This window comes from Balaenoptera ricei, chromosome 11 (genome assembly GCF_028023285.1).
Source record: "Balaenoptera ricei isolate mBalRic1 chromosome 11, mBalRic1.hap2, whole genome shotgun sequence".
Classification (NCBI taxonomy): Eukaryota; Metazoa; Chordata; class Mammalia; order Artiodactyla; family Balaenopteridae; genus Balaenoptera; species Balaenoptera ricei.
In genome coordinates this window covers 81,599,421-81,624,507 of record NC_082649.1, presented here as the reverse complement: position 1 = coordinate 81,624,507, position 25,087 = coordinate 81,599,421, and the positions used below count along the sequence as shown (strand labels likewise).

Here is a 25,087-nt window from a genome sequence, read left to right as displayed (position 1 = left end):
TATCCTTATTTTACAGCTGAGAAAATTATAGCTCAGTGACGTTGAGCCACTTGTCCAAAGTCACACAGCTGGTAGGAAGTGGGCCTGACACTTGAACCCAGATCTGATTCCAGGGTGCTATGCTGTGAGCCAAACTTCATTGAAAACACAAATGGAAGCTGCCATCTAGAAAACCCTTTTTCACTTAAATTTTCAGAGCATCCCTTTTGACTTCTATGTAATCTCATCCTTAACTAATACTAACAGTGGCTAATGTTTGTTGAGTGCCTATTGCATGGCAGGCACTGTTGCAAGTGCTTTACATGGATTATACTTAATCCTTACCTCAACCTTCATTTTTGCAGATAAGAAAACAGAGGCATAGAAAGGTCCATAAGGGTTATAGAGCTCCTAAACATACCATTTTCCATAACCCTTTTGTCCTGGTCTAGTTAAAGGATTTTTTGGCCTGTCCCTTTGTTGATTCGATTGCATTTTTTAAAAATAAATTTATTTATTTATTTTTGGCTGTGTTGGGTCTTCGTTTCTGTGCGAGGGCTTTCTCTAGTTGCGGCGAGCGGGGGCCACTCTTCATCGCGGTGCGCGGGCCTCTCACTATCGCGGCCTCTCCCGTTGCGGAGCACAGGCTCCAGACGCGCAGGCTCAGTAATTGTGGCTCACAGGCCCAGTTGCTCTGCGGCATGTGGGATCTTCCCAGACCAGGGCTCGAACCCGTGTCCCCTGCATTGGCAGGCAGATTCTCAACAACTGCGCCACCAGGAAAGCCCCTCGATTGCATTTTTATATGAATTATTTTTTTTAATAATTTTTAGAATGCCTTCCTAGAATTTGATTTGATATGAGGAGGGTTGCCTGCTGCCCGGAGTTCCCACCAAGGCTCTGATGACTCACGGAGGCCTGTGTCTCCAGCTTGCCTCCGTTGGAGTGTGTACTTGTTACACATTAACCTCTTGGATCCCATTAATAATTTAGCATAGATTAGCTGATTAGATTAGCTACCCTGAAAGTTGGGCCCAAATGGAGTGAGAGACAGAGGTAAGGAGCAGACCTCTGAGGGGGGCTTCAAGTAAACAATTCTGGGACAGCTTGAAGGTTCCAGGCAGTGACAGAAGCTTTGCCTGCCCTCGTAGTCCTGCCTGGATGTAAGCAGGTCTGGTAGTTGTGGACTAATTAGTGATTTGTGTGAGAGGCCAGCGTGCTGCCATTTTCCCACAGCCTTTTTCTCTCCTCAGATCCTTCCCCTCAGCTTTGTAGCCTAAGAACAGGCCACATTGAAGGAACCATGTGCTGGTCAATGTGAAAGCACATTATGAGTTTTTCCGTTTACTCCTGGAGCATATTCCAGGGAGGAAGACGTGCCAGTTATTCCCATTTTACAGATGAGAAAACTGAGCTCAGTGATGTGAATGAACTTGTCCACAGTGTGTAAGGGAAACAGCTGGCCCTCAAACCCAGGACCGAGTGGACTCTTTAAAGATGAATTCTGCCATTTGGGGTTTATTGTTTTGGCTTAATTTCTTTTCATTTACGTCTTTCTGTTCCTCATCCATCTTTATACCTTTTTTCCCTTTTTTATATTTTTTGATGGACTTTATGTCTAATAGTCAATAAAAACAGTGACCTCTAAAATCCTCTGTAAATTTCTAGAAAAGGACTGTTTTAAATAACTGAATTCTTGAGGTTATTTCTTCACCTTTATCTTTCTTGTGGCATTTATATTAAAGTAATTGCTTTTCTTTTGTTTTAACATTCGTATTAATAGTGCAACACTCCAAAAAAATTGGCAAAGGAGAGTAAAAAACTTCTAATACAGGAACTGTTCTCATCTAATTTTTTAAAAATTTTCATCATGTTTTTTAAAAAGCGTTTTATTACAAACATCTTCAAACACACAAAAGTACAGGCAGCAGTAAAATGAACCACCAGCATGCACCATCTACATTTAATGATGACAAAGATTTTTATTTCCACATTTGCGTCTTATTTTTCCTTTTTGTTGGAGTATTTTAAAGTAAACACAGGTATCATGACATTTTCTAGGTACTCCAATATGCACCTCTGAAAAATGAGGATATTTTCTAACATAACTGTAGTAGTATTTGTCAGGGTGAGCAGAATCAACAGTAATTACTCCGTATCACCTAAACAGTATCTATGTTACAATTTTCCTGATTGTCCCCAAATGCCTTTTTACAGTCCATTTGTTTAGATGATGATCTAAACAAGGTCCGCACGTTGCGTTGATTGTTAGGTCTCTTAAGGAACTTGTCACTTTGTTGTCATTTCTGTTGTTGTTAAAATCGCTATTTTCCATCTACATTTAGTTATGCTCCCTATGGCCCTTTTTTTCCTTTCCATTTCTTTTACTCCTTGATTCATCTTTATCAGAAGGTCAGGGTGCATTTGCACGAGTTTGGAAGAGCAGGGTCAGCCCCCAAACCCAGAGCACGTAGCAAGAACAAAGCCACCAGGAATGAGCCACTTATCAGAGTAATTTCCTTGAGCACAAAAGGCGGTGTGTTAGGTTGGTTTTTGACTCTTTGTCTGGAGTACCTTGATAGCCTTCTTTTTTTTTTTTTTCAAAGCTACCAGTAGAAAGATCCTCAGTTTACAATATTCACTGAGCCTACCTTAGTTACCATTCAGGAATGTCACTCACCTGTGTTTTGAAGCCCAGAGGAGCCAGTTTGCAGTTGGGAATGTCAAACGTCAAGTTAGGTTTGGATGTGAAATTAATCTCCGTGATGTATGATGTGCTTTCCTATCCCCTCCCACGAGCCTTTTGATAAGATTCTGGATCCACAGATAGCCCGAGGGTGGCCTGCTTCTCCTTGATCCCAAATCAGGGACTTTCCCTGTCACCTGTCATCAAATCTGGGTGGTTTATTTTCGTTGCCTCAAAAACCCGTTCACTGCCCCAAGGAAAAGGGTCAGAAAGATACTTGCTAGTTTGTTCATCTTCCCAGTAACCTCCTGAAACAGGTTAAGATGCATGTCCTCTAAGGAAGGGATGTAAGAAATGGCAGAAGGCTAGGACAGAGGGCTGCCATCAGATGTACAGGCTGCCAGTGGCAGGAGGTACTTGGAGTTAATCTGAGGGCTTTCAGACCTTCACCTGAGCAGGTTTTTGAAGTAAGACATTGGAGAATCTCTCGGTTCTCTTCATATGAGCGTTCTCTTCATCTGAACCCATTCATTTAATAAAGTGCTATTTACTCATATAATTGAGGTTTAAATTTTTTGTTTGTTTCTTTCAGTTTTATTGAGATGTAATTGGAGGTTTACAATTACAAATTTGCATCTGCCAAAGTTAAGTTCTTTGTGATAATCAGGTTACTGTAGGATCATTATTGTAGCTATTTACGGGTAACCAAAGTCTGCTCGTGTCTGGCCCAGACTTGTACATGGACATTCTGTACAACTGCAACTCACTAATAAGTACGAAGTGTTCCGCTTATCACAAAAAAGGAGCAGGAGGAAATGCAAGATGTGGTGGTGTATTCATGTGGGTGGTGGACTCTGAGAGGGATTAAAATTAAACAAGGGGCAAATGTTCATTTTTTATTGATTCCTCATCTCTCACGTGACATTGGAATTAGAGTGGGGTGTTGAGAATGCACTTAGCCTGTGGTGTGTGGAAAAAGTTCAAGTTCATGTGCTGGACCTCAGAATTTTTCTGCTAAGATTTTATTTTAATATTTTACAAATCTTTTTATTTTCCATAATATTTTCTAGTATTTTCTTCCATTTTTTTCTGTTAAGGTGTAATTTACATGCAGAAACAGTCATCTTTTCTCGTGTATAATTCTGCAAGTTTTGGCATACAGTCAGGTAACGATTATCACAGTCAGGATAGAGAATGATTCCTGCTGTGCTGTGCGGCAGCCCCCATTTTCTGTCTCTATAGTTTGGCTTTCTCCAGAATGTCATATAAATAGAATCATTAAGCATGGTGCATTTGAGGTTCATCCACACTGTTGCCTGTATCAGTAATTCATCCCTTTTTATTGCTGAATAGTGTTCCATTGTGTGGGTAGACCACAATTTGTTTACCCAGTTGAGGGATAAAGTTTTGGCAATTACAAATAAAACCACTGTAAACATTCGCATGCAGATTTTGGGGTGAACGTACGTTTTCAGTTGGGTAAATACCTAGAAGTGAGATATCTGGGTTATGTGGTAAGCATATGTTTAACTTTATAAGAAACTGCCCATCTCCTTTTCAAAGTGACCGTACCATTTTGTAGTCCCAGCAGCAGAGTATAAAAGGTCTACTGCATCTTTGCCAGCACTTGGTATCGCCAATATTTTGTTTGTTTGGTTTTATTTTTTAATTTTAGCCATTCTAATAGATGTGTAGTGGTATCTCGTAGCAGTTTTAATTTATGTTTCCCTAATGACTAATGATGTGCTTATTCGCCGTCCATGTATTTTCTTTGGTGAAGTGTCTGTTCAGATCTGTTCCATTTTTAAAAAATTGAAATGTTTGTTTTCATATTATTGAAGTTTGAGAGTACTTTATACTGTATTCTGATATAAGCCCTTTATCAAATATGTAGTTTGCAAACACTTTCTCCCAGACTGCGGCTTGTCTTTTCATTCTCTTCACTTGCAGACACTTATTTCATACATGGTTTCCTTTTTTTATTGCAAACATTTCATGTCCTGTGGATTTCATGCTGTCACAGGATGACACTGCAGGAAAACATAGTAGAGAGTGAAGTTTAGTGTTTGTCCAAGACACAGGTACAGAGACATGGACTAGGAAAGACTTACTTAGGTCTGGTTATTCAAAGCCATTGTCTGTGCCAACAGAAAGGGATAGTGTTGTTTTTATTTCTATTTGGTATCTGGAAACACAACTTTCAGTTTCAAGCCCGTGTAGTTAATGATAGGAACGGGTTCCTCTTGGCTTATGGATGAGAATAGTTACAAAGGAAGCTGTCAGTTCCTAAGAATGCAGCTATGTCCTATTGCACATGTATGCACACAGGAGAGAAAACCAAAGGACAGTGAGACAGAGACACACATAGAAGTTAGTAGTGCAAGACTCAGCCCTGGATGACCACATGCTCTTGGGGGAATAGGAATGGGAGACATGACTGTATTATTCCCCAGTGTTCCTATGCTGTGCTTTGTGGGCAGTATAATGGTTTTCCAAAGGTAACTTTGGTTATGTGTTAGTTTTTTTCCTTTTAGGCCTATTTTCCTAATCCTCACATTTGATGCTATTCCACTGTAACAAGTCAAATTAGGGTATAGATAATAGTTTTCAGAAACTATTACCTATTTTAGTAGGTCCAAAATAAACACTTTGCAATGAGTACTGGAGATACATGTATGGCACCTTCCTTGATGTTTTTTAACATCAGCCATAGCTCACTTCTTTCCTGTTGGTCTTTCTCCGTGGCAGTTATTCTGTCTCCTTCTACCTGCCCACCCTGCGTACCGTTTGGTGATTTCTTTGATACCCTCTCTAAGTGGCCAGGAGAGGAGACTGTTGTGTTTTGGCCTTTTTGAATCTTAGGACTTCATTTTTTGGCATTTTTCACTCATAAAATATAAGAACTCATCATTTTTCAATACTGGAAGGAACTTTAGAGAACTTCGAGTCCCTGTCTCTGTGGATAAGAGGATCGAGGGTCAGAATTCTGAAGGAATTTGTAATCTTAGAGCTAAAACGAATGGAAAAGTGAGCCGTGAACACAGACCTCTTGGTTCCCGCTCCTGTGTTCACTCCAGGCTGGAAATCAAGAAAGAGCTGTCCATGGATGGTGCCTGCAAGGGGTATGTTCAAAAGTGCAATTCAGATGAGGTTTTGGGACTGTTACTGGGTTTATTTTAAGTGTAAGGATAGTTAAGAATAAACTAGTGAGATCGTTTAAGAAGTTACATCAATGAGACTTTAGAGAAAGATATTAGGCTTCTAATTTACTTAAGGGAGTAAGTTGTCAGAGCAAGAGCTGAATGTACAGCAGCTAAATATCTGAGCTGGGCCAGGGTGCTGCAAGATGTTGGCCTGTGGTTGGGAGGGTCCCTGGTGAGTTCAGCCTGTGGTCAGAGTACAGTGTGTCCCTGCAACCACTCATGATCATGGTGGCCAGAACAGGGACATCAGGATGAAGAAGGGTTTCTACTGCAGGCCTGGTGTGTAAACTCGTCCTCAGTTGCCTGTAAGCTGGGAGACTTGTGTATCAAAGGAATGTGGGAGATATACTCCCTAGGAATTGGTTAGAAGCCTTTTTAAAGGGCTCCAGCCCAAGTGCTCTTTAATCTCTGATACGGGAGCGATACCTAGACCCGCCACAGGCATCACAGGGCCACCCAAGAGCTGCAGTGAAATGGCAGATAGCAGGAGCCCCTTTATTCCGGCAGCCTTAAAAGGCTGCTCATCTTTAGTAATGAGTTGCCACAGCCAATACCCCTAGAGCGCTTACTCTGCCCCAGGCCCTATTTCAGCACTTTCTGTGTATTAAGTCACTTAGCCCTTCCCACCACCCTGTTAAGGAAGAACCATTATTATCTCCATTTCACAGATGAGGAAACTGAGGCACAGAGGGCTTCAGTGACCTGGCCAAGGTCCCACAGATTGAATGCACAGATGCTGGGATTTGAACACAGATCTCCCTGACTCTCAAACTCTTATCAGCACATCATACTGCCTCCTGAATGCACCGCCCTGTACCACAGCCAGTAGCCACATGTGGCTCCTGAGCCCTAGAAATGGGGCTGGTGCTGCATGTTGAAAGGATAATATTTTGCATGTATTAGGGTAAATAGAATATATCCTTAAAATTAGTTTCATCTGTTTCTTTTGACTTTTTAAAATTTGGCTACTAGAAATTCTTACTTCCATGTGGGGCTCACATTTTATTCCTCCTGGAGAGTGCTGATCTGGAAGATCTCAAGCCATGTTGCAAAGGGGCCTGTGAAGCGGCCATCAAAAGCAGGCTGCAGACAATGCAGGGTGATTGTGGGCAGCTGGGATCCCGCTGGGCAGAAGGAGCCCATCTCCCCCTACTGCTAAGAGATGGAATGAGTCAAAACCAGCATTTCCTGAGGGGTATTTTGCAGGCTGTTAATAGCAAAACCAAACAATTTCTCAGTAAAATACAGGCCCAGGTATGTTCAGCATTTTATACTATTTCAAATAGATGTGCTTTCAATAATTTCTCAAGTTATTTCAAGGGTGCCTCAGTTTCCTCATCTATGAAATGGAGATAATAGTCCCTGTCTATTATTCTAATAGTCCCTGTGAGGAATAATCAGGTTAATCCATGTAAAGTTCTTCGAAGAGTGCCTGGCACAGAGGAAAGCATAAAACAAACGTCAGCCAGTATTATCGTAGCAGTATCATCGTCACATCGTCACAGCAGTTACCGTGTGCAATTGAAGGACCTGCACGATGTTGAATGAGGGAGCGTGCGGCAGGGCCTTTGGGGCAAGTGTCCCAGCTTGCACACCTGAGTCAGCCAATTTACCTCCGCAGGTAGCTAGAGGCACCCACCCCTTGGAAGGTGGTGTGATGACCCTCAAACACGCCTCCCACTACCCACCACCTGGCACCCATCACAGCCCCTTGAACTACAAGAAGCTTCTCCATTGTTTTCTCCCAGTGGCATCTCCTTCTGTCCCTGAAAGGAAAACCCATCAACAAACTCCACTTCATCTTGTTCTCTTTCCAGGGACTTTTCAATCCCCTCATAAATTGGCCAAGATCCCATAAGTTTCCCGATTCCATGGATGAACAAAATGTAGACTGGTTTCTCTGCTGCAAGACTTCTCAGAGCTCTTAAAATGCTAATGTGTGTGCAGAAAGTCCCAGATGTGAATGCTGTGTAAAGCATTTTGCAAACCCACTTGATTTGTTTTTGGAAATATCTTCTGGGACAAACGTTCTGTAAACCACTCCTGGGGAAACACTGTCTATAAAGGTTCTGCCCAGCTAAAAAGGAACTCTCTCCCACCACTGCCCTTTGCACCCATGTCCCAACGGTGTTGTCCGTGGAGCACTGTTAGATGCTGGGCATGCCACTTCCCCTTCCCCCCCCAAAAGCTAACAGTTTGTCCAGAGAAATGGGCTTGGGGACGTGACTCTCCTGAGTATCTAGGGATTCACTGTTGTTTTTCAGGCTATCAAATGGAGGACCCCTAAAAAAAGTTAAACCTTGGTGATTTTCATTCATACACTTTAGACCTTTATATACACAGAAGAATTCCTTCCCTTAGTTCCTTCCCCACCCGGTTTCTGGAAACACATTGTTCTTTACTAGAACATTCATTGGTTTTATGGCTATTTTCGTTTTTATGTTTTATCTCTTTCCACCCACCCCCATATTGTGCTTGTTTACCCATCTTCCTCTGATCCCAGTAGACTGTGACTCTCATCCCTTGGGGTCCCCACTTGAAGGCTTCATTGAGTAACTCTTTGAGGGCAGATCTTAGATGGGACTAGAACAGAGGGCCAGGAGCTGCCATCGGCTTCCATGTTTTGTTTCCTGTATGTTATCGGCCTTTGGAGCCAGTTGCAATGCGGAAGTATTTGTGGCATTTCTTTCCATCTAATTACATCTCTGACTAGGTCTTCCCACGTCAATCTGCATGTGCCTCTTAACCTAGATTGGAAGTTCCGAGGGAACAGGGGCTGGTCTTTATGACTTTCCTTCCTTCCTCCCCTCCCTCTCTCCTTTTCTTTAGAAGATTCTTTCAAAAATAGAATGGTTTTGTTTGAGAAACCCTGACGTCAACATTCTAATTCATAAAGAGGGGCTGTTTTGCATACTACTAGTAAAGCAATAACAACTAAAAATCCTTATCGCATTAAATATTTAATGGATCTTTCCTGTGCACCGTGCTCTGTGCCACAGGCATTTTACGTATTATCTCTTTTAACCCTCACAGTTACCCTTTAAAGTACATGCTGTTAGTATCCTCATTTTACAGATGAGAAAACTGAGCCTTTAAGATAGGAAATTGCCCAAGAAAGGGCAGCTACAGCAGCGCTAGGGCAGGAACGTGAACCAGGGCTGGTCTGGCTCCAGAATCCAAGTGTGAAACCACTACCGACTCCCTGTCCACTTCCTTCTGGCTGTCAAGTCCTGGAGGAGCAGAAAGGGGACTTGCTAAAATCCTTGCTCGCCAGTCTTCCCTTTGGTCCTGTGCTGTGATTCCCCTGCCCACTTAGACCATGAGGTCACAAGGTGGCTCAGTGCCTTAAGGAAAATTCAGTTAAATTTTGATAAACCTTATAAACATAGAGAGCAATAATTAACTTCCCAACTGTTAAAGTTAACATGCGAATCTCCTTAGCTCAACCCCAGTGGGTAGGAAACACTCAATGAGTAACTGCAGAATAACCAGGCCCGGATGTTATTTTCTAAAATAATTCCAGTTATTTAGTAATGTTGTATGCATTTTGTTGCATGGTAATGTGAAATGAAGCTCATTTAAAACATTCTTATCAGTAAATAAGCAAATGTTGTTTAAGTTTTTAGCTGTCAGGTTTTTTAAAATTGATACCATCTTAAATTTTTATGATACTTTCTTTTTAAAGATCGGCCCCAAGTTTTACTTCTGTTTTGTTGTTGCTGTTGTTTATTTCAACTTAGCCAGTGCCTTGCACAAAATAGATGCAAAAAATAATATTTTAAAATTCAGTTTATAATTTACAAGGAATTTTCTACACACTTTCTTATTTAATTCTCAAAATAGCCTTAAGGTGGAAACACCTATTTATATACCCATTTAAGAGGTCAGGAAACTGAGGCCAAGAGAAGTAATTCAGAAAAGGTAATTTAAGGGTGTAAACAGCTTATCTTTAAAATGATTTTAAGCCAGAAAATTGTTTTTCAGAAGAATAGTCTCTCTCCCTTAAATGGTTCCTTTTAGTTCGAACTCACTGCATGACTTTATAACTGGTAAAAAATAGAAAAAAAAAAAAACATTTATTGGTTGCTTCCTTTGTGCTGCATACTTTATATGCATGATCTCTAGTTGTTTCTCAAAACAACTCCTTGGAAGAGGTACTGTTCTTACTCAGCTTTTTTTTTTTTTTTTTTTTTTTTAATTAATTTATTTATTTATGGCTGTGTTGGGTCTTCGTTTCTGTGCGAGGGCTTTCTCTAGCTGTGGCAAGCGGGAGCCACTCTTCATCGCGGTGCGCGGGCCTCTCACTGTCGCGGCCTCTCCCGCTGCGGAGCACAGGCTCCAGACGCGCAGGCTCAGCAATTGTGGCCCACGGGCCCAGCCGCTCCGCGGCTTGTGGGATCCTCCCAGACCAGGGCTCGAACCTGTGTCCCCTGCATTGGCAGGCAGACTCTCAACCACTGCGCCACCAGGGAAGCCCTCAGCTTTACAAGTGGAAGAAATGAGGGTGAGAAAAAGTCAGTTATTTGCCCAAGGTCACATAGACCTTGAAGCTTGCTTTCTTCAGAGCACAGTATCTTAGAACAGTGGCTGTTAGTAGTATTGTAAGCATCACCGTTCCCCTTCATAGTTCTCAAGGCCAAAACAATTATAAAAGTCAACATTAAGTCGTGTTCTTGGAATAAAGCATTATAACTATAGTGCCTTTGACTTGGCATTAGAAAGCACACAACTGCAAGTTAGAGCTTTTTAACATGCCGAAATTTGTTTACATGCACGTGTGAGGGTTCCAGTGGCAAAATATTTTACTTTTCTCTGAATACAAATGTGCGTTTGATTCTTGGAGATATCACATGCTACTTTTTTTAATTGTCTGGTATTTTTTAGAGCAGTTTTACGTTCACAGAAAACTTGAGAGGAAGGTACAGAGATTTCCCATATATCCCCTGCCGCCACACATGCAGAGCCTCCCCACAATCAACATCCCTCATCAGGGGATACATTTATTACAAATGATGAGCCTACATTGATGCATCTTTATCGCTCAGAGTCCATAGTTTACATTACAGTTCCCTCTAGGTGTTGTACATTCTGTGGATATGGACGCATACATAATGACAGGTATCCATCATTATGGTATCATACACAGTATTTTCACTGCCCTAAAAATCCTCTGAGTGCTCTACCTATACATTCCTCTGTTGCCCCAACCCCTGGCAACCACTGATCTTTTACTCTCTCCATAGTTTTGCCTTTTCCAGAATGTCATATAATTGGAATCATACAGTATGTAGCCTTTTCAGATTGACTTCTTTCATTTAGTAATATGCATTTAAGATTCCTCCAAGTCTTTTCATGGCTTAATAGCTCGTTTCTTTTTAGCGCTGAATAATATTCCACTGTCTAGATATACCACAGTTTATTTACCCACTCACCTACTGAAGGACATACTGGTTGCTTCCAAGTTTTAGCAATTATGAATAAAGCTGCCATAAACACCCCATGTACAGTTTTTTGAGTAGATATAAATTTTTAGCTCCTTTGGGTGAATACCAAGGAGCACGATTGCTGGATCGTATATTAAGAGTATGTTTAGTTTTGTAAGAAACATCCAAACTGTCTTCCAAAGTGACTTGTACTGTTTTGCATTCCCACCAGCAATGAATGAGAGTTCCTGTTGCTCCAAATCCTCATCAGCATTCGTTGTTGTTAGCATTCTGGATTTTGGTATATCATGGCTGTTTTATCTTTATTTTCTTGATATATGACATGATGCAAATTTTCATACGCTTGTGTACCATCTGTATATCTTCTTTGGTTCAACATGCTACTTTAAGATTTGAACTAGGCCAGGTTGCTCATAAGCTATTTAGTTTAGTAAACATGATTAATTTTTGAGGAATCCTTCCAGAAAAACCATGAAAAAATGATTTCCTTTCTAAATGTCGTATTTGAACTTCAAGAAGAGGCATGAAAATGGTACAGCCACTATGGAAAGCAATCCGGCAGTTGCTCAAAATGTTAAACATAGCCTTACCGTACAACCCAGCAATACCTAAGAGCAATGTAAACATGGCCACACAAAAACTTGTACATGTGTGTTTGTAGCAACATTATTCAGTTGCGTTGTTGAACCCAAATGTCCACCAATTGATGAATGAATAAACAAAGTGTGGTATATTTCTAGAGTAAAATATTACATGGCAATAAAAAGTAATAGAGTCCTGACACATGCTACAACATGGATGGACCTAGAAAACATTATGCTAAGTGAAAGAAGCCAGACACAAAAAGCAACATAGTGTATGACTCCATTTGTATGAAATGAGAATCCATAGGTACAAAACATAGGTTAGTGATTGCCAGAGACTCACCTACTGAAAGACGGGGGATAAAGGGGGAATGGGGAGGGATGGCTGATGGGTACAGGGTGTCTTTTGGGGGCAATAAAAATATCCTAAAGTTAGATAATAGAAATGATTACACAACTCTATAAATACACCAAAAACCACTGAATTGTATACTTCGCAAGTATGAATTTTATGGTACATAATTATATCTCATTAAAAAGTAATAACAAACGTAAAGCTTTCTGTGGGTGAAATGAAGAGCAAAAATACACAGACCATTCATACTGTGCTTTCTATAAGGGTGAAATTTCGTTGTGTAGCTCATTTTGATAAAACTATTAGCAAAGTGACCTTTCACATTTCAAATACTAGTCTCAATTCCATTATGCTAAAAGGTCACTAAAGAGAAATGTGAATGACTTTCTTTTTATCCTAACAATGTGTGTCCCTTGGTAGAAATTGTTCTCTGATATTAACAATTTCTATTCAGAGGCAAGAGAGTTGAGTAGATATATCAGTCATAGTGTCTGTTTTTTCCATGGTCAGTAAGTGTTCCTGCATTTGTAGTCACAGCGAATATTTGAATCTTTAAAGCTCTTACTCTTTGTAATGCCAAATTCAAAACTGCTTGCCAAAATGGTTAATGTGGTAGAAATTAGTTGGGCTAATTAGGTCAATAAATATTATTCTAACTCATTAGGATAAAAGGTCAGATGGTTAAAAGACTGGGACGTATGTATTAGAAGATGTTGCTTTTGATTCTGAAGAAGTAATTTTATTCCTGCATTTTTATACCACGTAAAGCATACTGAATTGTTTCTTTGACACACAGATTAGCTGTGAATGAAATGTCTTCCAGGTATATTAGAATTTACATGGGTTGTTCTCTGTTACCACTGTTCTCTGTTAGAAATCTCTTTCAGTGATTAATGCCTTAATTTCTTCAACTTTGCTACTTAAATAAGTGTACCTTTTTTCCAATTAGTGCCTTGATTTATCCTCAGGTTTTCCCATGCCCAAGTCCCCTCTGATGAGATGATTCCCCTGAATGGTCCAAAGAGTGACTTCTATATAATGTTTCCTCAGTGTTTTTCTCATTGCGGTTATGCTTTTCCCTAAATTAACCTGATAAGTCAAAATATTTATGGAAGACAATAAGTAAAGATTATCTGCTTTTCACAAACTAAGTGACGTATTTCCTTTTTTTAACAGCTTTATTAAGATATAATTCACATGCCATACTGTTCATCCATTTAAAGTGTCCAGTGGTTTTTTGGTGTATTCACAGCTATGTGCAACCATCATCGCAGTCGATATTAGAACCTTTTTATAACTTGAAAGAGAAACCTTGAACCCATTAGCTATCAATGCCTCCCCCCATGTCCCTACTCCACCTCCAGCCCTAAGCAACTAATCTACTCTGTCTTTATAGATTTGCCTATTCTGGACATTTTATATGACTGGAATCATAAAATATGTGGTCTTTTGTGACTGGGTTACTTTACTTTATTGATAAAGTTTATCAAAATGTTTTATAGTGAAAAAGGGTCATTTCACAGGAATACTTAGCAGTTATAAACAAATAATGCATCTTATACCAGAGCACCAAAATACGTGAGGCAAAAACGGACAGAAATGAAGGGAGAAATAAAAAAATCAACCATAATAAATGGAAACTTTCAATACTGTACTTTCAGTAGTGGGTAGAAAGCTAAGCAGAAGATTAACCAATAAATAGAAAACTTGAACAACATTGTAAACCAACTATACCTAACAGATATCTGTAGAACACTCTATCTAACAACAGCAGAGCACAAATTCTTCTGAAGAACACATGGAACATTCTCCAAACCATATGCTAGGCCATAAAACAAATATCAGTAAATTTAAAAGCATAGAAGTATTGCAGAGTATCTCCTCTGACTACAGTGAAATGAAATTGGAAATCAATAATAGAGAAATGGGAAACTCAAATATATTTGGAAAGTAAATAGCACACTCCTGAATAACCAAAGGAGAAGTTGGAAAATACTTTGAGATAAATGAAAATGAAGAGACAACATGTCAAAAGTTATGGGTTGCAGCTAAAGCATGGCTTAGAGGGAAATTTATAGCTGTGTCTTAAATGCCTCTATTAAGAAAGAAGATCTCAAGTCAATAATGTAACCTTCCACTTTAAGACACTTGAAAAAGAAGAGAAAACTAAGAATAAAGATTAGAGCAGAAATAATGAAATGGAGAATAGAAAAACAACAGAGACTTTAAAACCTTTGAAACTTTACTGATTATAATAAATTATATTAAAATATTTACAAAAGACATGAAGGGTATTATTTCACAAAATAAGTAACACATTTTAATGTATTTAAAAAAATCCAATTTTCAACGTGGCTTCTGTACACCTGTTGTTAAAAGCTAGTGTTTCTGAAAATATCCACCAGGCACTGTCTTTTTTCCAGTTCAGGCTCAGTTTAGAAACTGTCAACCAAACCATGAGCCCATCTCAGTCCTTAGCTCTTGAGCAGTTTTGCCTGATAGAAAGAGCACTGTTCAGGGTGTTGATCAAATCCATGCCTGATTCCTGATACCACCACATCCTGTATGTGACATTGGACAAGTTGCTCAATCTCTTTGAGACTTATTTTCCTCATCTGTAAAATAGAGGTAATTTTCTCAGCCTGAGAAGAATTATGAGATAACATATGTAAAAGAGCCTAGTTCAATATCTGGCATGAAGTAGGTGCTGGTCTAGTATCCATTCTGTAATCACTAGTGATTTAAAAATGGAATGACAGCCCAAGTACCTGTATGGCATGGGTATACATGTATGAATACTCTTGAAAGAGAGACTGGAGGAAAAATAGTCTAATGTTGAATCCTACTGCGTACCAGGCTTAGGGCTGGTCATGTTATCTATAGCTGTACCACATATAACTTGTTTGGCAATTTGGACTGATTTCACTATTTTAACAACCACTAAAACACTCACCTTGAGCAAAATACACATCCTGGCCTAAATTGATTGTTTTAGCAATAGGTTATAATGGTTATAAATATTTGAGCTCTTCAAATATGAAACCACTCAGAGTTTATAACTTTGTTGTTGTTGTTATTACTGGTGTAATAAATTCTATTTCTTGTGTCTTAGGAAAGCATATTTCTTAGTTGTGCAATTCTGTTGCCTGTTTGGGCTACAGACTCTTGGCATTAAAACTCTGAAACACATTTATGATTTGATAGGCAAGATAACTGATTAAATTCTGTCTTTACTCAAAGCATATTTTAGCAGGCACTTTTATGCTCATTCTGTTTATTGTGTGGTTGATGGCTTTGAAATTGAATATTTTCACCAGCAACACGAGCTTCAAACCAAGTTGGAGACTAGTGCTTGTCAGAACTTTAACATGAATATGAATCACTTAGAGATCTTTGTTAAAACGTGGATTCTGATGTATCAGGTCTCGGGTGGGGCCGGTGAGTCTATATTCTTAACAAGCTTCCAGGAGTTGCCAATGCTGCTGGCCCACGGACCACACTGTGAGCTGCAAGCTTGTGTAGCATCCAAGAGGTACCTTGGCTAGAGTCAGAAATGAGGAGACCTCATCTGGCATTATATATCACAGTCCCAACTACCTATTCATACTCCCTGAGTGGAATCTACTTCCTCAACTGAGCCCTGAATCAAATTAATTAAAAATTTGGAAGCATTGAACAGCATTGATTCTATTCTTACATTTCATGCATTACAGTGATTGAATACCGTAAGAGAATAATGCCTTGTCATTCATTTTCTGTAGTTCCTTTGTACTGTCTATTAGCTTGCCCACCTCTTAGGCCCCTTTATACTGTATCTCATTGAATATGAAAAGTGGTGTACATGAAGCATTTCCATTTCCATTCTCTAGAGCTCTATAGCTGTGCTGTTGGCCCTTACTCCATGTATGGCAAAGAACAATGAATACAAACCACTTAAACCCCAGCCAGACTTTTGTTACCGGATGAAAAGAATAAGCAATTGTTTCCCCTAAACTCAGGCCTGATTTTCTAATACCTTAAGTGAGCATTTATGGAAGCTTCCAGAAAAGCTAATTTCAAGTCCTTAGTCATTTAGATGAGAGGGCAGATAGTTTCACCCGGAGAGTCCACAGCGTGTAGAACTTGATTTTGTATGTAATTTGACGACAGAGGCATCATTTTAAGACGTGTCAAATTAAATTCTTAATATGAAATAGATGTGGCTCAAAATGTAATGCATGCCATCTGATTTGTTACAGAACACAAAAATAGTCACAGGAAGGACAAGAGGAAAACGAGGACGAGAAAATGGGGAGAGAGGAGTAGCCTGGCTGATGACATGGCAGTATTAAAAAGCAGCTTAACCAAAAGGGCGCTTTCTGCCTATGGGAACAAGACGGACAGCACAAGGGAAAAGAGGACCCACAGGAGAACAAAGCGTTTTTTATCCTATCCACGGTTTGTAGAAGTGATGGTGGTGGCAGACAACAGAATGGTTGTATACCATGGAGCAAACCTTCAACACTATATTTTAACTTTAATGTCAATTGTAAGTACATTCAAAAGGAGGTGATTTATGATGTCCCTAAATGTGCCATTGGGGAATATGGGTTTCCACCCAGTGCTTTGGAGAACCATTCGGGGCTGGCATTTCAACGATTCAGGCAAGTGACTGAAGATAACATAAGATTAGACAATGACAGTAATGGGCATCAATAGTGAGTGTTTATTCTGTGTTAGACAATGTGCTTCTTACTTAAAAGTCATCATTTCTAATCCTCCTGGCAACTCTGCTAGGTAAATTGTCATTCTCATTTTGTTGTTAAGAAAACTGAGCCTCAGAGGAGTTGGGTTGATTGCCCATAGTCATGTAAAGCCAGTAAAGTGGCTTAGGGACTGCATGTGACCCTCAGCTTGTCCACTTCCCAAAACCAGTGCCCTTTGACAGGTGAATTTGCACAGCCAGGTGTGGGTCGCCAGTAAGACTTTTGGATGCTGGTTGTGAATCAGAAGCCCTGGTGGAGCTTTGTAAAACGTCTCTATCCCCCTCCCTGGGATTCTAATTAAGTAGCTCTGGGGTGAGTCTTAGGAATCTCTCACTCCCATTTTGAATTTTTCTACTCCCATTTTGAATTGAAAAAGTAATAAATTTGCATGATTGAAAAACAAATCAAGCAGATCCAAAGACTAGTGAGAAAGCTGAAGTGCCTTTCCCCACCCAGGCTCCCAGGCCCCTTCCCAGAGGCAACCACTGTGACAGGTTTATTTGCCCGTGTTTCTAACCAGCACTGCCCAATAGAAATATAATGCAAGCCACATACGTAATTTTTTTAAAATATAGATACATGTAATTTAAAATTTTCTGTTAGCCACACACACACACAGAAGAAACAGGTAAAATTAATTTTAATCATGTATTTTGTTTTATATCTAAATGTTATCATTTACAAAATTATTAATGAGACTGTTTTCCGTACTAAGTCTTTAAAACCCAGTATGTGTTTCACACTCAGAACACATCTCAATTCGGACAAGCCACATTTCAAGTGCTCAGTGGCCACGTGACACGTGGCTACCATGTTGGACAAGGCAACTCTGGGCATTTCTTAAGCAAATATGTGTGGATACACTTTTTTTTTCAGAGATGGCGCATTCTCATACACGGTGTTACATATTGCTATTTTCTTGAAATACTGGAGATTGTTCCATAATAGCCCATGTGCTCTGCCTTCATTCATTTTAAGCCTAAGCATAGCATTCCTATTAATAGATTGATTCTAGTTTATTTGAATGGGAATCTACTTTTATTACATTCCCCCAATGAATATGAAAAGCAGCCATTTTGGAACACTGACTTAGAATTTCTCCTTCCTTCTCTGTGGCCTGTGGTTCTCCTTGTGTTTCCCTGCACTGCTGTGAACCATCCCCCCTGTGTTCCCCAACCCCTACCCCACCTGCCTCCCCTCCCCACTCTTCCTCACCCCACCTTCCTCAAGCTCAGTCCCATGTGCCCCAGCCCTCTCCTGTCCCCCAGCCCTCTCCTGTCCTGGAGGAGGGAAAGGAAAACCTAGTCAGGGCTTGCATAGACTCAACTCCATTTCTAACGCATAAATTCAGAACTGTTAAGGATTTTGATGACAAGCATGGACTCAGTGTCAAATTGACCTTGGCTGAGAATTCTGGCTCTGCTACTCACTGCTGGCTGTTTAGTCTTGGACAAGTTGCTTAACTTCTCTGAGCCTCAGTTTCCTCATTTGTTGAGCAAAGATTATAGTCACACCTAGCCCAGAATGTTGCTGTGCAGTTTTCAGCAAGGATCTAGTCCACAGTAAGCATTCAATGGATGTTAGCTCTCATAATTAACAATAATAATGAAAACAAACCAAAAAAATAAATAAATAAAACAGGTTACCAGGTTGTGGAGAACACAAATGGTTGGTACAACAGCAGTATTAACAACTATGTGGTCCATGTGAGATTCCATAAAAGGCAATCCAGCTTCAACTGGGATGAAAAAGTTTGATCAAAAGTTAACATCCAGTGTTTTGGCACAAAGAACTGCTAAGTTACATGGCAATGCAGTTTCCCTGGAAAACACCTTGAAGTTTAAATTTGTTTGCATTCATTACTGTCTAAAGCTGCCATCTATGAATTTTACAAAGAGACTTTTAAGAAATGTTTGTTGAGTGAATGAAAATTCACAACTCCAAAATGCATATGTTGCATGAACCATAAAAAGAGGTGGAGCCCAGCATAAGAAGTGAATTGCTTATTGCTTACACGGAGTTCACAATTAACTTTGAAAAATTTATCTCGGTTGCAGGTAGCCTCTATCTATAAAGACCCAAGTATTGGAAATTTAATTAATATTGTAATTGTGAACTTAGTTGTGATTCATAATGAACAGGTAATAAAGTTTTTTTCTTCTTTCTTCTCTCTGTATCCGAAATGGCATATCTAATTGGTATTGGTGCAATGGACCAACCATACTTCTTTTCTGTATTTAGGAAGGACCTTCCATATCTTTTAATGCCCAGACAACATTAAAAAACTTTTGCCAGTGGCAGCATTCAAAGAACCATCCAGGTGGAATCCAGCATGATACAGCAGTTCTTGTAACGAGGTATATGGATGTCTATTCCTCCAGTCTTTTAGTTTCTGGTCACGTTGATGGGATGAGGTCATATGTTCCTGGTGGCCAGCCCCTAGGCCAGGGTTCTTCAACCTCAGCACTATTGACATTTTGGATCAGATAATCCTGTGCTGCGGGGACTGCCCTGTGCCCTGCAGGATGTTTAGCAGCATCCTTGCTCTCTGCCTACTACCTGCCGGTAACTCTCCCCCCTCTTAACTGTAACAGCCAGAAGTGTTGTCCAGATGTTGCCACATGCCCTCTGAGGGTGTGTGGTGGAGGAGGGCAGAATAACCCCCGGTGTTGAGAACCAGTAACCCATCGCCGCCAAGTAGGCAATATATGTGTTAGGCAGGTCTGAAAGTAAACACCTGTATAGAGCGGGCAGCTGCCATTCCCATTGAGCTCGTTACCATGCAGGATCTAAGTCCAATGTTGCCAGCTTTTGTGATTCTGTAAGAAACCAGAAATAAGGATACTTTTTTTGGAAAATGTGAAATCTCCCAGTTTTTAAATGGTAGCTTCTAGCTCAAAAATATTTAAAATATTTGAAATGCAGGGCAGCAAAGAGGTCTGCTGGCCTAGTGTGTCTCCCATCGGTCACCTTTGATATGGTCACAGACACTTGCTCTTAGATCAACTTAAATGAAAGGCATTTAGAGCCTTCTCAGAATGTTCTTCAGAAACTAGAATCACTTGCTTCAAAGTGTGAGGAAAAATCCTGGACGGAAAGGTTTTCACTAGCCCTTGGCTACCCCTGTGGCAGAAGGAGACCTCTCAATGTAGCTTTTCATCTGTAAGCCAGTGATTCCTAAACTTTTTTGAGTTGCAGATCCCTGGCTCTGTTAGTCTGCTTTTTGTAAAACCAATACCCTCCCCCCACCCACCCCCCTAAAGTGGTGATGTTGTGAATACCTGGAAGATTCTAACGTGTTTGCTTGTATTGACATTTACTCTTTGGTGTCAAGACCCTAAGTCTGCTTTGCTTTCAGACAGGATATCTGCAGAGCTCATGACAAATGTGATACTTTAGGTGAGTCTACTGTGCGTATCCTCTCTGGCTATAACAGTTGATGACATGTTTTTCTTCCAAGCCACAAATGCTTTTTAAAGTAAATCCTTGTGGGTTTTTTTTTTCCCCTTCTAATAGGTCTGGCTGAACTGGGAACCATTTGTGATCCCTACAGAAGCTGCTCTATCAGTGAAGATAGCGGACTGAGTACAGCTTTTACAATAGCCCATGAACTGGGCCATGTGTACGTTTCTTCTCCATATTTTCATTTAATTTGGAGTGACCTGAAACTTTTGTTCCTTCACATCAGTGAGCATTCACTTGACTTTAGAGGGTGTTGTAAGATGCTTCTTGAATCCTAGTTGAGTTTGCAGGGTTGAAAAGCTTGGAATGTAGCTGGCAGAAATGACTTTGACTTCGGGAAGCTAAATAAATACAGTGCACCCTCTTCAGCCATAGCTCATGCGCCTCTTTGGTTTAACTGTACAAGTTTTCTAGACAAGGTCTAATATGCTCCTTTCCTACTGCAAAGTGGAAAAAAGGGGGCCTTTCTACCCCCTCCAGTAAAGCAGAGGGTATATCAGCCCAGAGAACTTACCTGACACAACATCTTTGTTTAGTAGGGTCCTCCAACATTGCTGTGGCCCGCACGATTTTCCCAAACCCAGATCATTCCTGATTTTAGTTGTATCTAAGGTTGTCCTTTAGATATTAGCCTCTGGAACAGAGCTATCCCTCTTTTAGGGGAAAAAATGAACAAAGATACAGAGAAGAAACTATTTCCTAATTATATTCACTAAGTGTCTGGTCGTTATGAAATTGGCTTTTCCTTTTTGTTCTTTAGAGCCAGAGCCTGGTTAGAACATGGGGAAAAACAGTATAAATTTATTCAAAATTATTCTGGTTTTTGATCTGCCTTCTTTTCTTTCTAGAATGATTAAATTACTCATACTATATCCTTTTGAAATAATTTTCTCAAAAGATGTCCTTAGTATAATACAGCTGTGTATCAATCTGCATGTCAGATGTTAACTTTATTTAGAGATAACATCATCTATTAAGCAAGCTTTTCCATTCACCAAATGTTTTTTTAAGGCACTTTATGTGCAGTGTAGTATAATAGGCGTAAAGCAAGATGCATATATAGAGGTATCTCTAATCCAATTCCACATATAATGCAAATATTTTCAAGCATATTTTAAGAGCACACCCCTTTTTTTTTCTCCAAAGGAAATATCATCAGATGCCCAATATTTAGAGAATAAAAGAGGCATGACTTTCGGTTAAGCCCTTGTGGCAGGTCAGAGTCCTGCTTAGTTAGTCAGCTGCCTCTCTGTCCTTTGATTTCTGAAACACCTTCATGAAACTCAAGGATTTCTTGGAACTAGGTTTGAAAACTACTGATTTCACCAGCATTTCCCAAAGTACAGGGCTCTAACACTGATTCCAAGAGAATGGTCCATGGGGGAAAAAAAGAGTTTTGTAATCCAGTGATTTAAAAAAATTTTTCCTAGTCTAGCCATGCTTGGAGTGCCAAGGCCAAATGGCATGAAGTAAAGGCTCTGACAAGTCCTATATTAAAGTGTTGATTTCGCTTAACTCAGTTTCCCCAAACTTATTTTAACAGAATCTTTGGGGAATTTTCATTTGTTTGTTCTACATGAAATCTGGTAAATTACTTGAAACCTATAAATAGGAGGGGTAGATTTCACAGTGAGGAATAGGGTGGCATTTCAATGGGGCAGCTATTCCTGCCCCAGAGAATGGAATGGGGAAAGTTACAGAGATAGAAATGTATTCAAAGGGCAAGAGTTTGTGTGATTTTTTTTTCTTTTTTTTTTTTTGGCTGCTTTGGGTCTTCGTTGCTGCGCGCGGGCTTTCTCTACTTGCGGAGAGCAGGGGCTACTCTTCGTTGCGGTGCGTGGGCTTCTCACTGCAGTGGCTTCTCTCTTGTTGCTGAGCAGGGGCTCTAGGTGCTCGGGCTTCAGCAGTTGCAGCACGTGGGCTCAGTAATTGTGGCACGCTGGTTGTAGAGCACAGGCTCAGAAGTTGTGGTGCACAGGCTTAGTTGCTCCACGGCATTTGGGATCTTCCCGCACCAGGGATCGAGCCTGTGTCCCCTGCATTGGCAGGCAGATTTTTAACCTCTGCACCACCAGGGAAGTCCCTGTGTGATTAACAGATTAACATTTCCCCCCAAAATATGGCTAACAAGAATATACTGTTTAAAGAAATATAATTAATTTCCTGTTAATTCCTTTCCCCAAAAGAGTTTATAAACCCCTTTTAGATAGCCAGTTTATAAAATTGACATTTTAAGGAAAGTAGGAATTTTGAGTAGCAAAACCAAAATATTTTAAGCTATAGAGAAGTCTCAATTCACAGTTAACAAACATCTCCCCCTGCAAAAACCATGTTGTTGACATTGTTCTAGGAGCTTTCATTTACGTTATCTCCCTTAATCTTTATAATCCCCACAAGGTAGATATTATTGTGTCCCTGTGTTTGACTTAGAGATGTTAAACTGCCCAAAGTGTAGTAGCGAATGCTGGTGTAGGAGCATATGATGTTGGAGCACCAGTTCTAAGGCAGAGTCAGCAGGCAGCCAGATACCCAAGTTCTGGACGGAATTGTTCTAACATTCCCTTTGACTTGAGGAAAATATATGCTGTTTCCCTTCCTATAACATGTAAACAATACATATACCCCTCATCTCAAAAGTGTCAGGAAACAAGAAATGAAATAATTGGTGAATGATATGAGTTGTGGCTTAAACAGAAAGTATATTGCTAGCCTGTTAATGAATTATTTTTCTTTTGGCGCCTTGTCTCTTTGAGTTAGCTTTGTTCATATTTTAAGAAAAGTAAAAATACTTTTTTAAAAAAATTTGCTACCGTACTCTGTAGCAGATTTTCTAATGAACTTTTTCAAAATTAAATGTTAAGTTGTTACAGTCATGACTCTCTGATAATATAAAACCCAAGAGCTGTTGGGAGGAAAAAGCAACTAACCTTATATTTGTTGAGCATCATTGTATGTTCACAAATAGCTCCTGGCTTCTCGTACCAGCTTCATAGACACCCAGAATCTAAGAGTCAGGAAGAATTCGGGAGGTAATTGAGGCTCTGCTGAATACAGAAATCCTTACACAGTGTTTCTGACAAATCTTCTGCAACTTGCCTCATAGGAGAGAATGTAGTTTGTATGTATTCCAAAACAGGAGGTTTTAGAATCCGTCCGAAGTAGACTCCAATCCCAGCTCCCTTAGTAACCATGTGACCTTGATCAAATATTGATAGTTACACCTCTCTACAACTCAGTTTCCTTTTCTGTAAAATGTGGATAGTAATAGCACACTATTCATTGGGTCAAATAAAATTAATAAAAAAATAATTTTAAATTAAATGAAATCAAGTAAAATTAAATAAAATTAAATGAAATAAAGCATCGAATGCATTTAACACACCAGCTGGAGCATTGTGAATGCTAAAAAAGTCTTGGTAATTATTTTTTAGTAAGTGCTCAATGAATAGTTGTTATACCACCCCTGCTATGAGCAAAGGTGCCTAAAATTTGAATGAAAAAAAAAGTTTTCTGTTTACATGGTGAAATAAACTGGATTTTATCAAGTCATGGTGGGGTGGGGAATAAACACTAGCTCCTTTGCACCAGAGAGAAACAAACAAGGAAGATTTGAAAACTTTGCTTGTATTAGGTTTGCTGATGGAGGTATTACACTGACTCTGCAGCTGGGATTTGGAAACCTGGGCAGTCATTCCTTTAAGAAAATAGACTCTTAAGCATTTATTACTATTAAGCTCAACCAAGACAGTTGGAGTTTTCCCGTCTTACATTTCCCATCTGGCAATTATTGAGGGGGCCAAATTTTTAAAAGAAAAAGGAAATCAAACATGAGAAATTACTGGTATGGACTTCACAGACTTTTATTCCAGCTTTTATTTTTATATGAAGCAAGTCTACATACTTCTTTCTGACTCCCTTGTTTTTGTAACTCAAGGTGAACTAGTGAAGGGAATTCCTCCCTAAATGCCAAATTAATCATATACATCAATTTTGAGATTTGGAATAGTCATCCAGAGGACAGCCCCTGTGAGCTTGTTACCCAATGGATAATTATCTTACTGAGAAAGGCATGTGGGTCATAGAACTGATGTTTCTGGATTGAGAAATGCTTCTTGTCATTTTTTTCCCCACTTCCTCTCTCTAAGCCAAGAATGGCAAATATGTGTTAATGCCGCTGCCGAGTTCCCTCCCAGACCCAAGAGGATGTTGGCACTCCATCACAGCCTTTTCTCAGGCAGAACCTGGATTAGTTTAAGAATACTTTTGTGCCCAGATTTTCAGGAAGCCGGTACCAATCAATTGTAATTGGCATGAAGCATGAAACTATTTGCCATCTCTGAGTTAAGCCAACTAAATTGGCGTGCCTCTCGTTTCCATGCTTGCAGTTTTTCTTAATGGATTTTATTGTGCACGAACTTTGCATACCTCTATAACGGTATACTTGCAGTGTTTTAGCATCTGTCAACCTGACTCAAAGAAGAAGAGATGCCAAGCCCCACCCTGAGCCTCTCATTAGGAAGCTTTTGACTTCAAGTTTTGACAGTTGACTGACTCTTTATGTGCACAGTGTTATCATAACCTGCCAAGTTCTTGACTCTATAAATTGGCCTTCAACAGCTTATTAGGAAT

The 25,087-nt window shown here is 39.8% G+C and overlaps 1 protein-coding gene across 3 annotated transcripts in view; it reads left to right on the top strand.

The window, feature by feature from the left end:
- The window catches only part of ADAMTS9 (ADAM metallopeptidase with thrombospondin type 1 motif 9), a 170,737-nt gene that overhangs the window by 12,047 nt on the left and 133,603 nt on the right, over positions 1-25,087 (top strand). For 2 of the 3 annotated variants that reach the window (XM_059940129.1, XM_059940131.1), the window contains 5 exons: positions 16,490-16,779; positions 19,054-19,137; positions 19,238-19,353; positions 20,355-20,395; positions 20,513-20,618. In XM_059940129.1, the coding sequence (XP_059796112.1) occupies positions 16,490-16,779; positions 19,054-19,137; positions 19,238-19,353; positions 20,355-20,395; positions 20,513-20,618 (637 nt within the window). The remainder of the gene's footprint in view (positions 1-16,489; positions 16,780-19,053; positions 19,138-19,237; positions 19,354-20,354; positions 20,396-20,512; positions 20,619-25,087) is intronic. The other variant, XM_059940130.1, reaches the window with a different exon arrangement.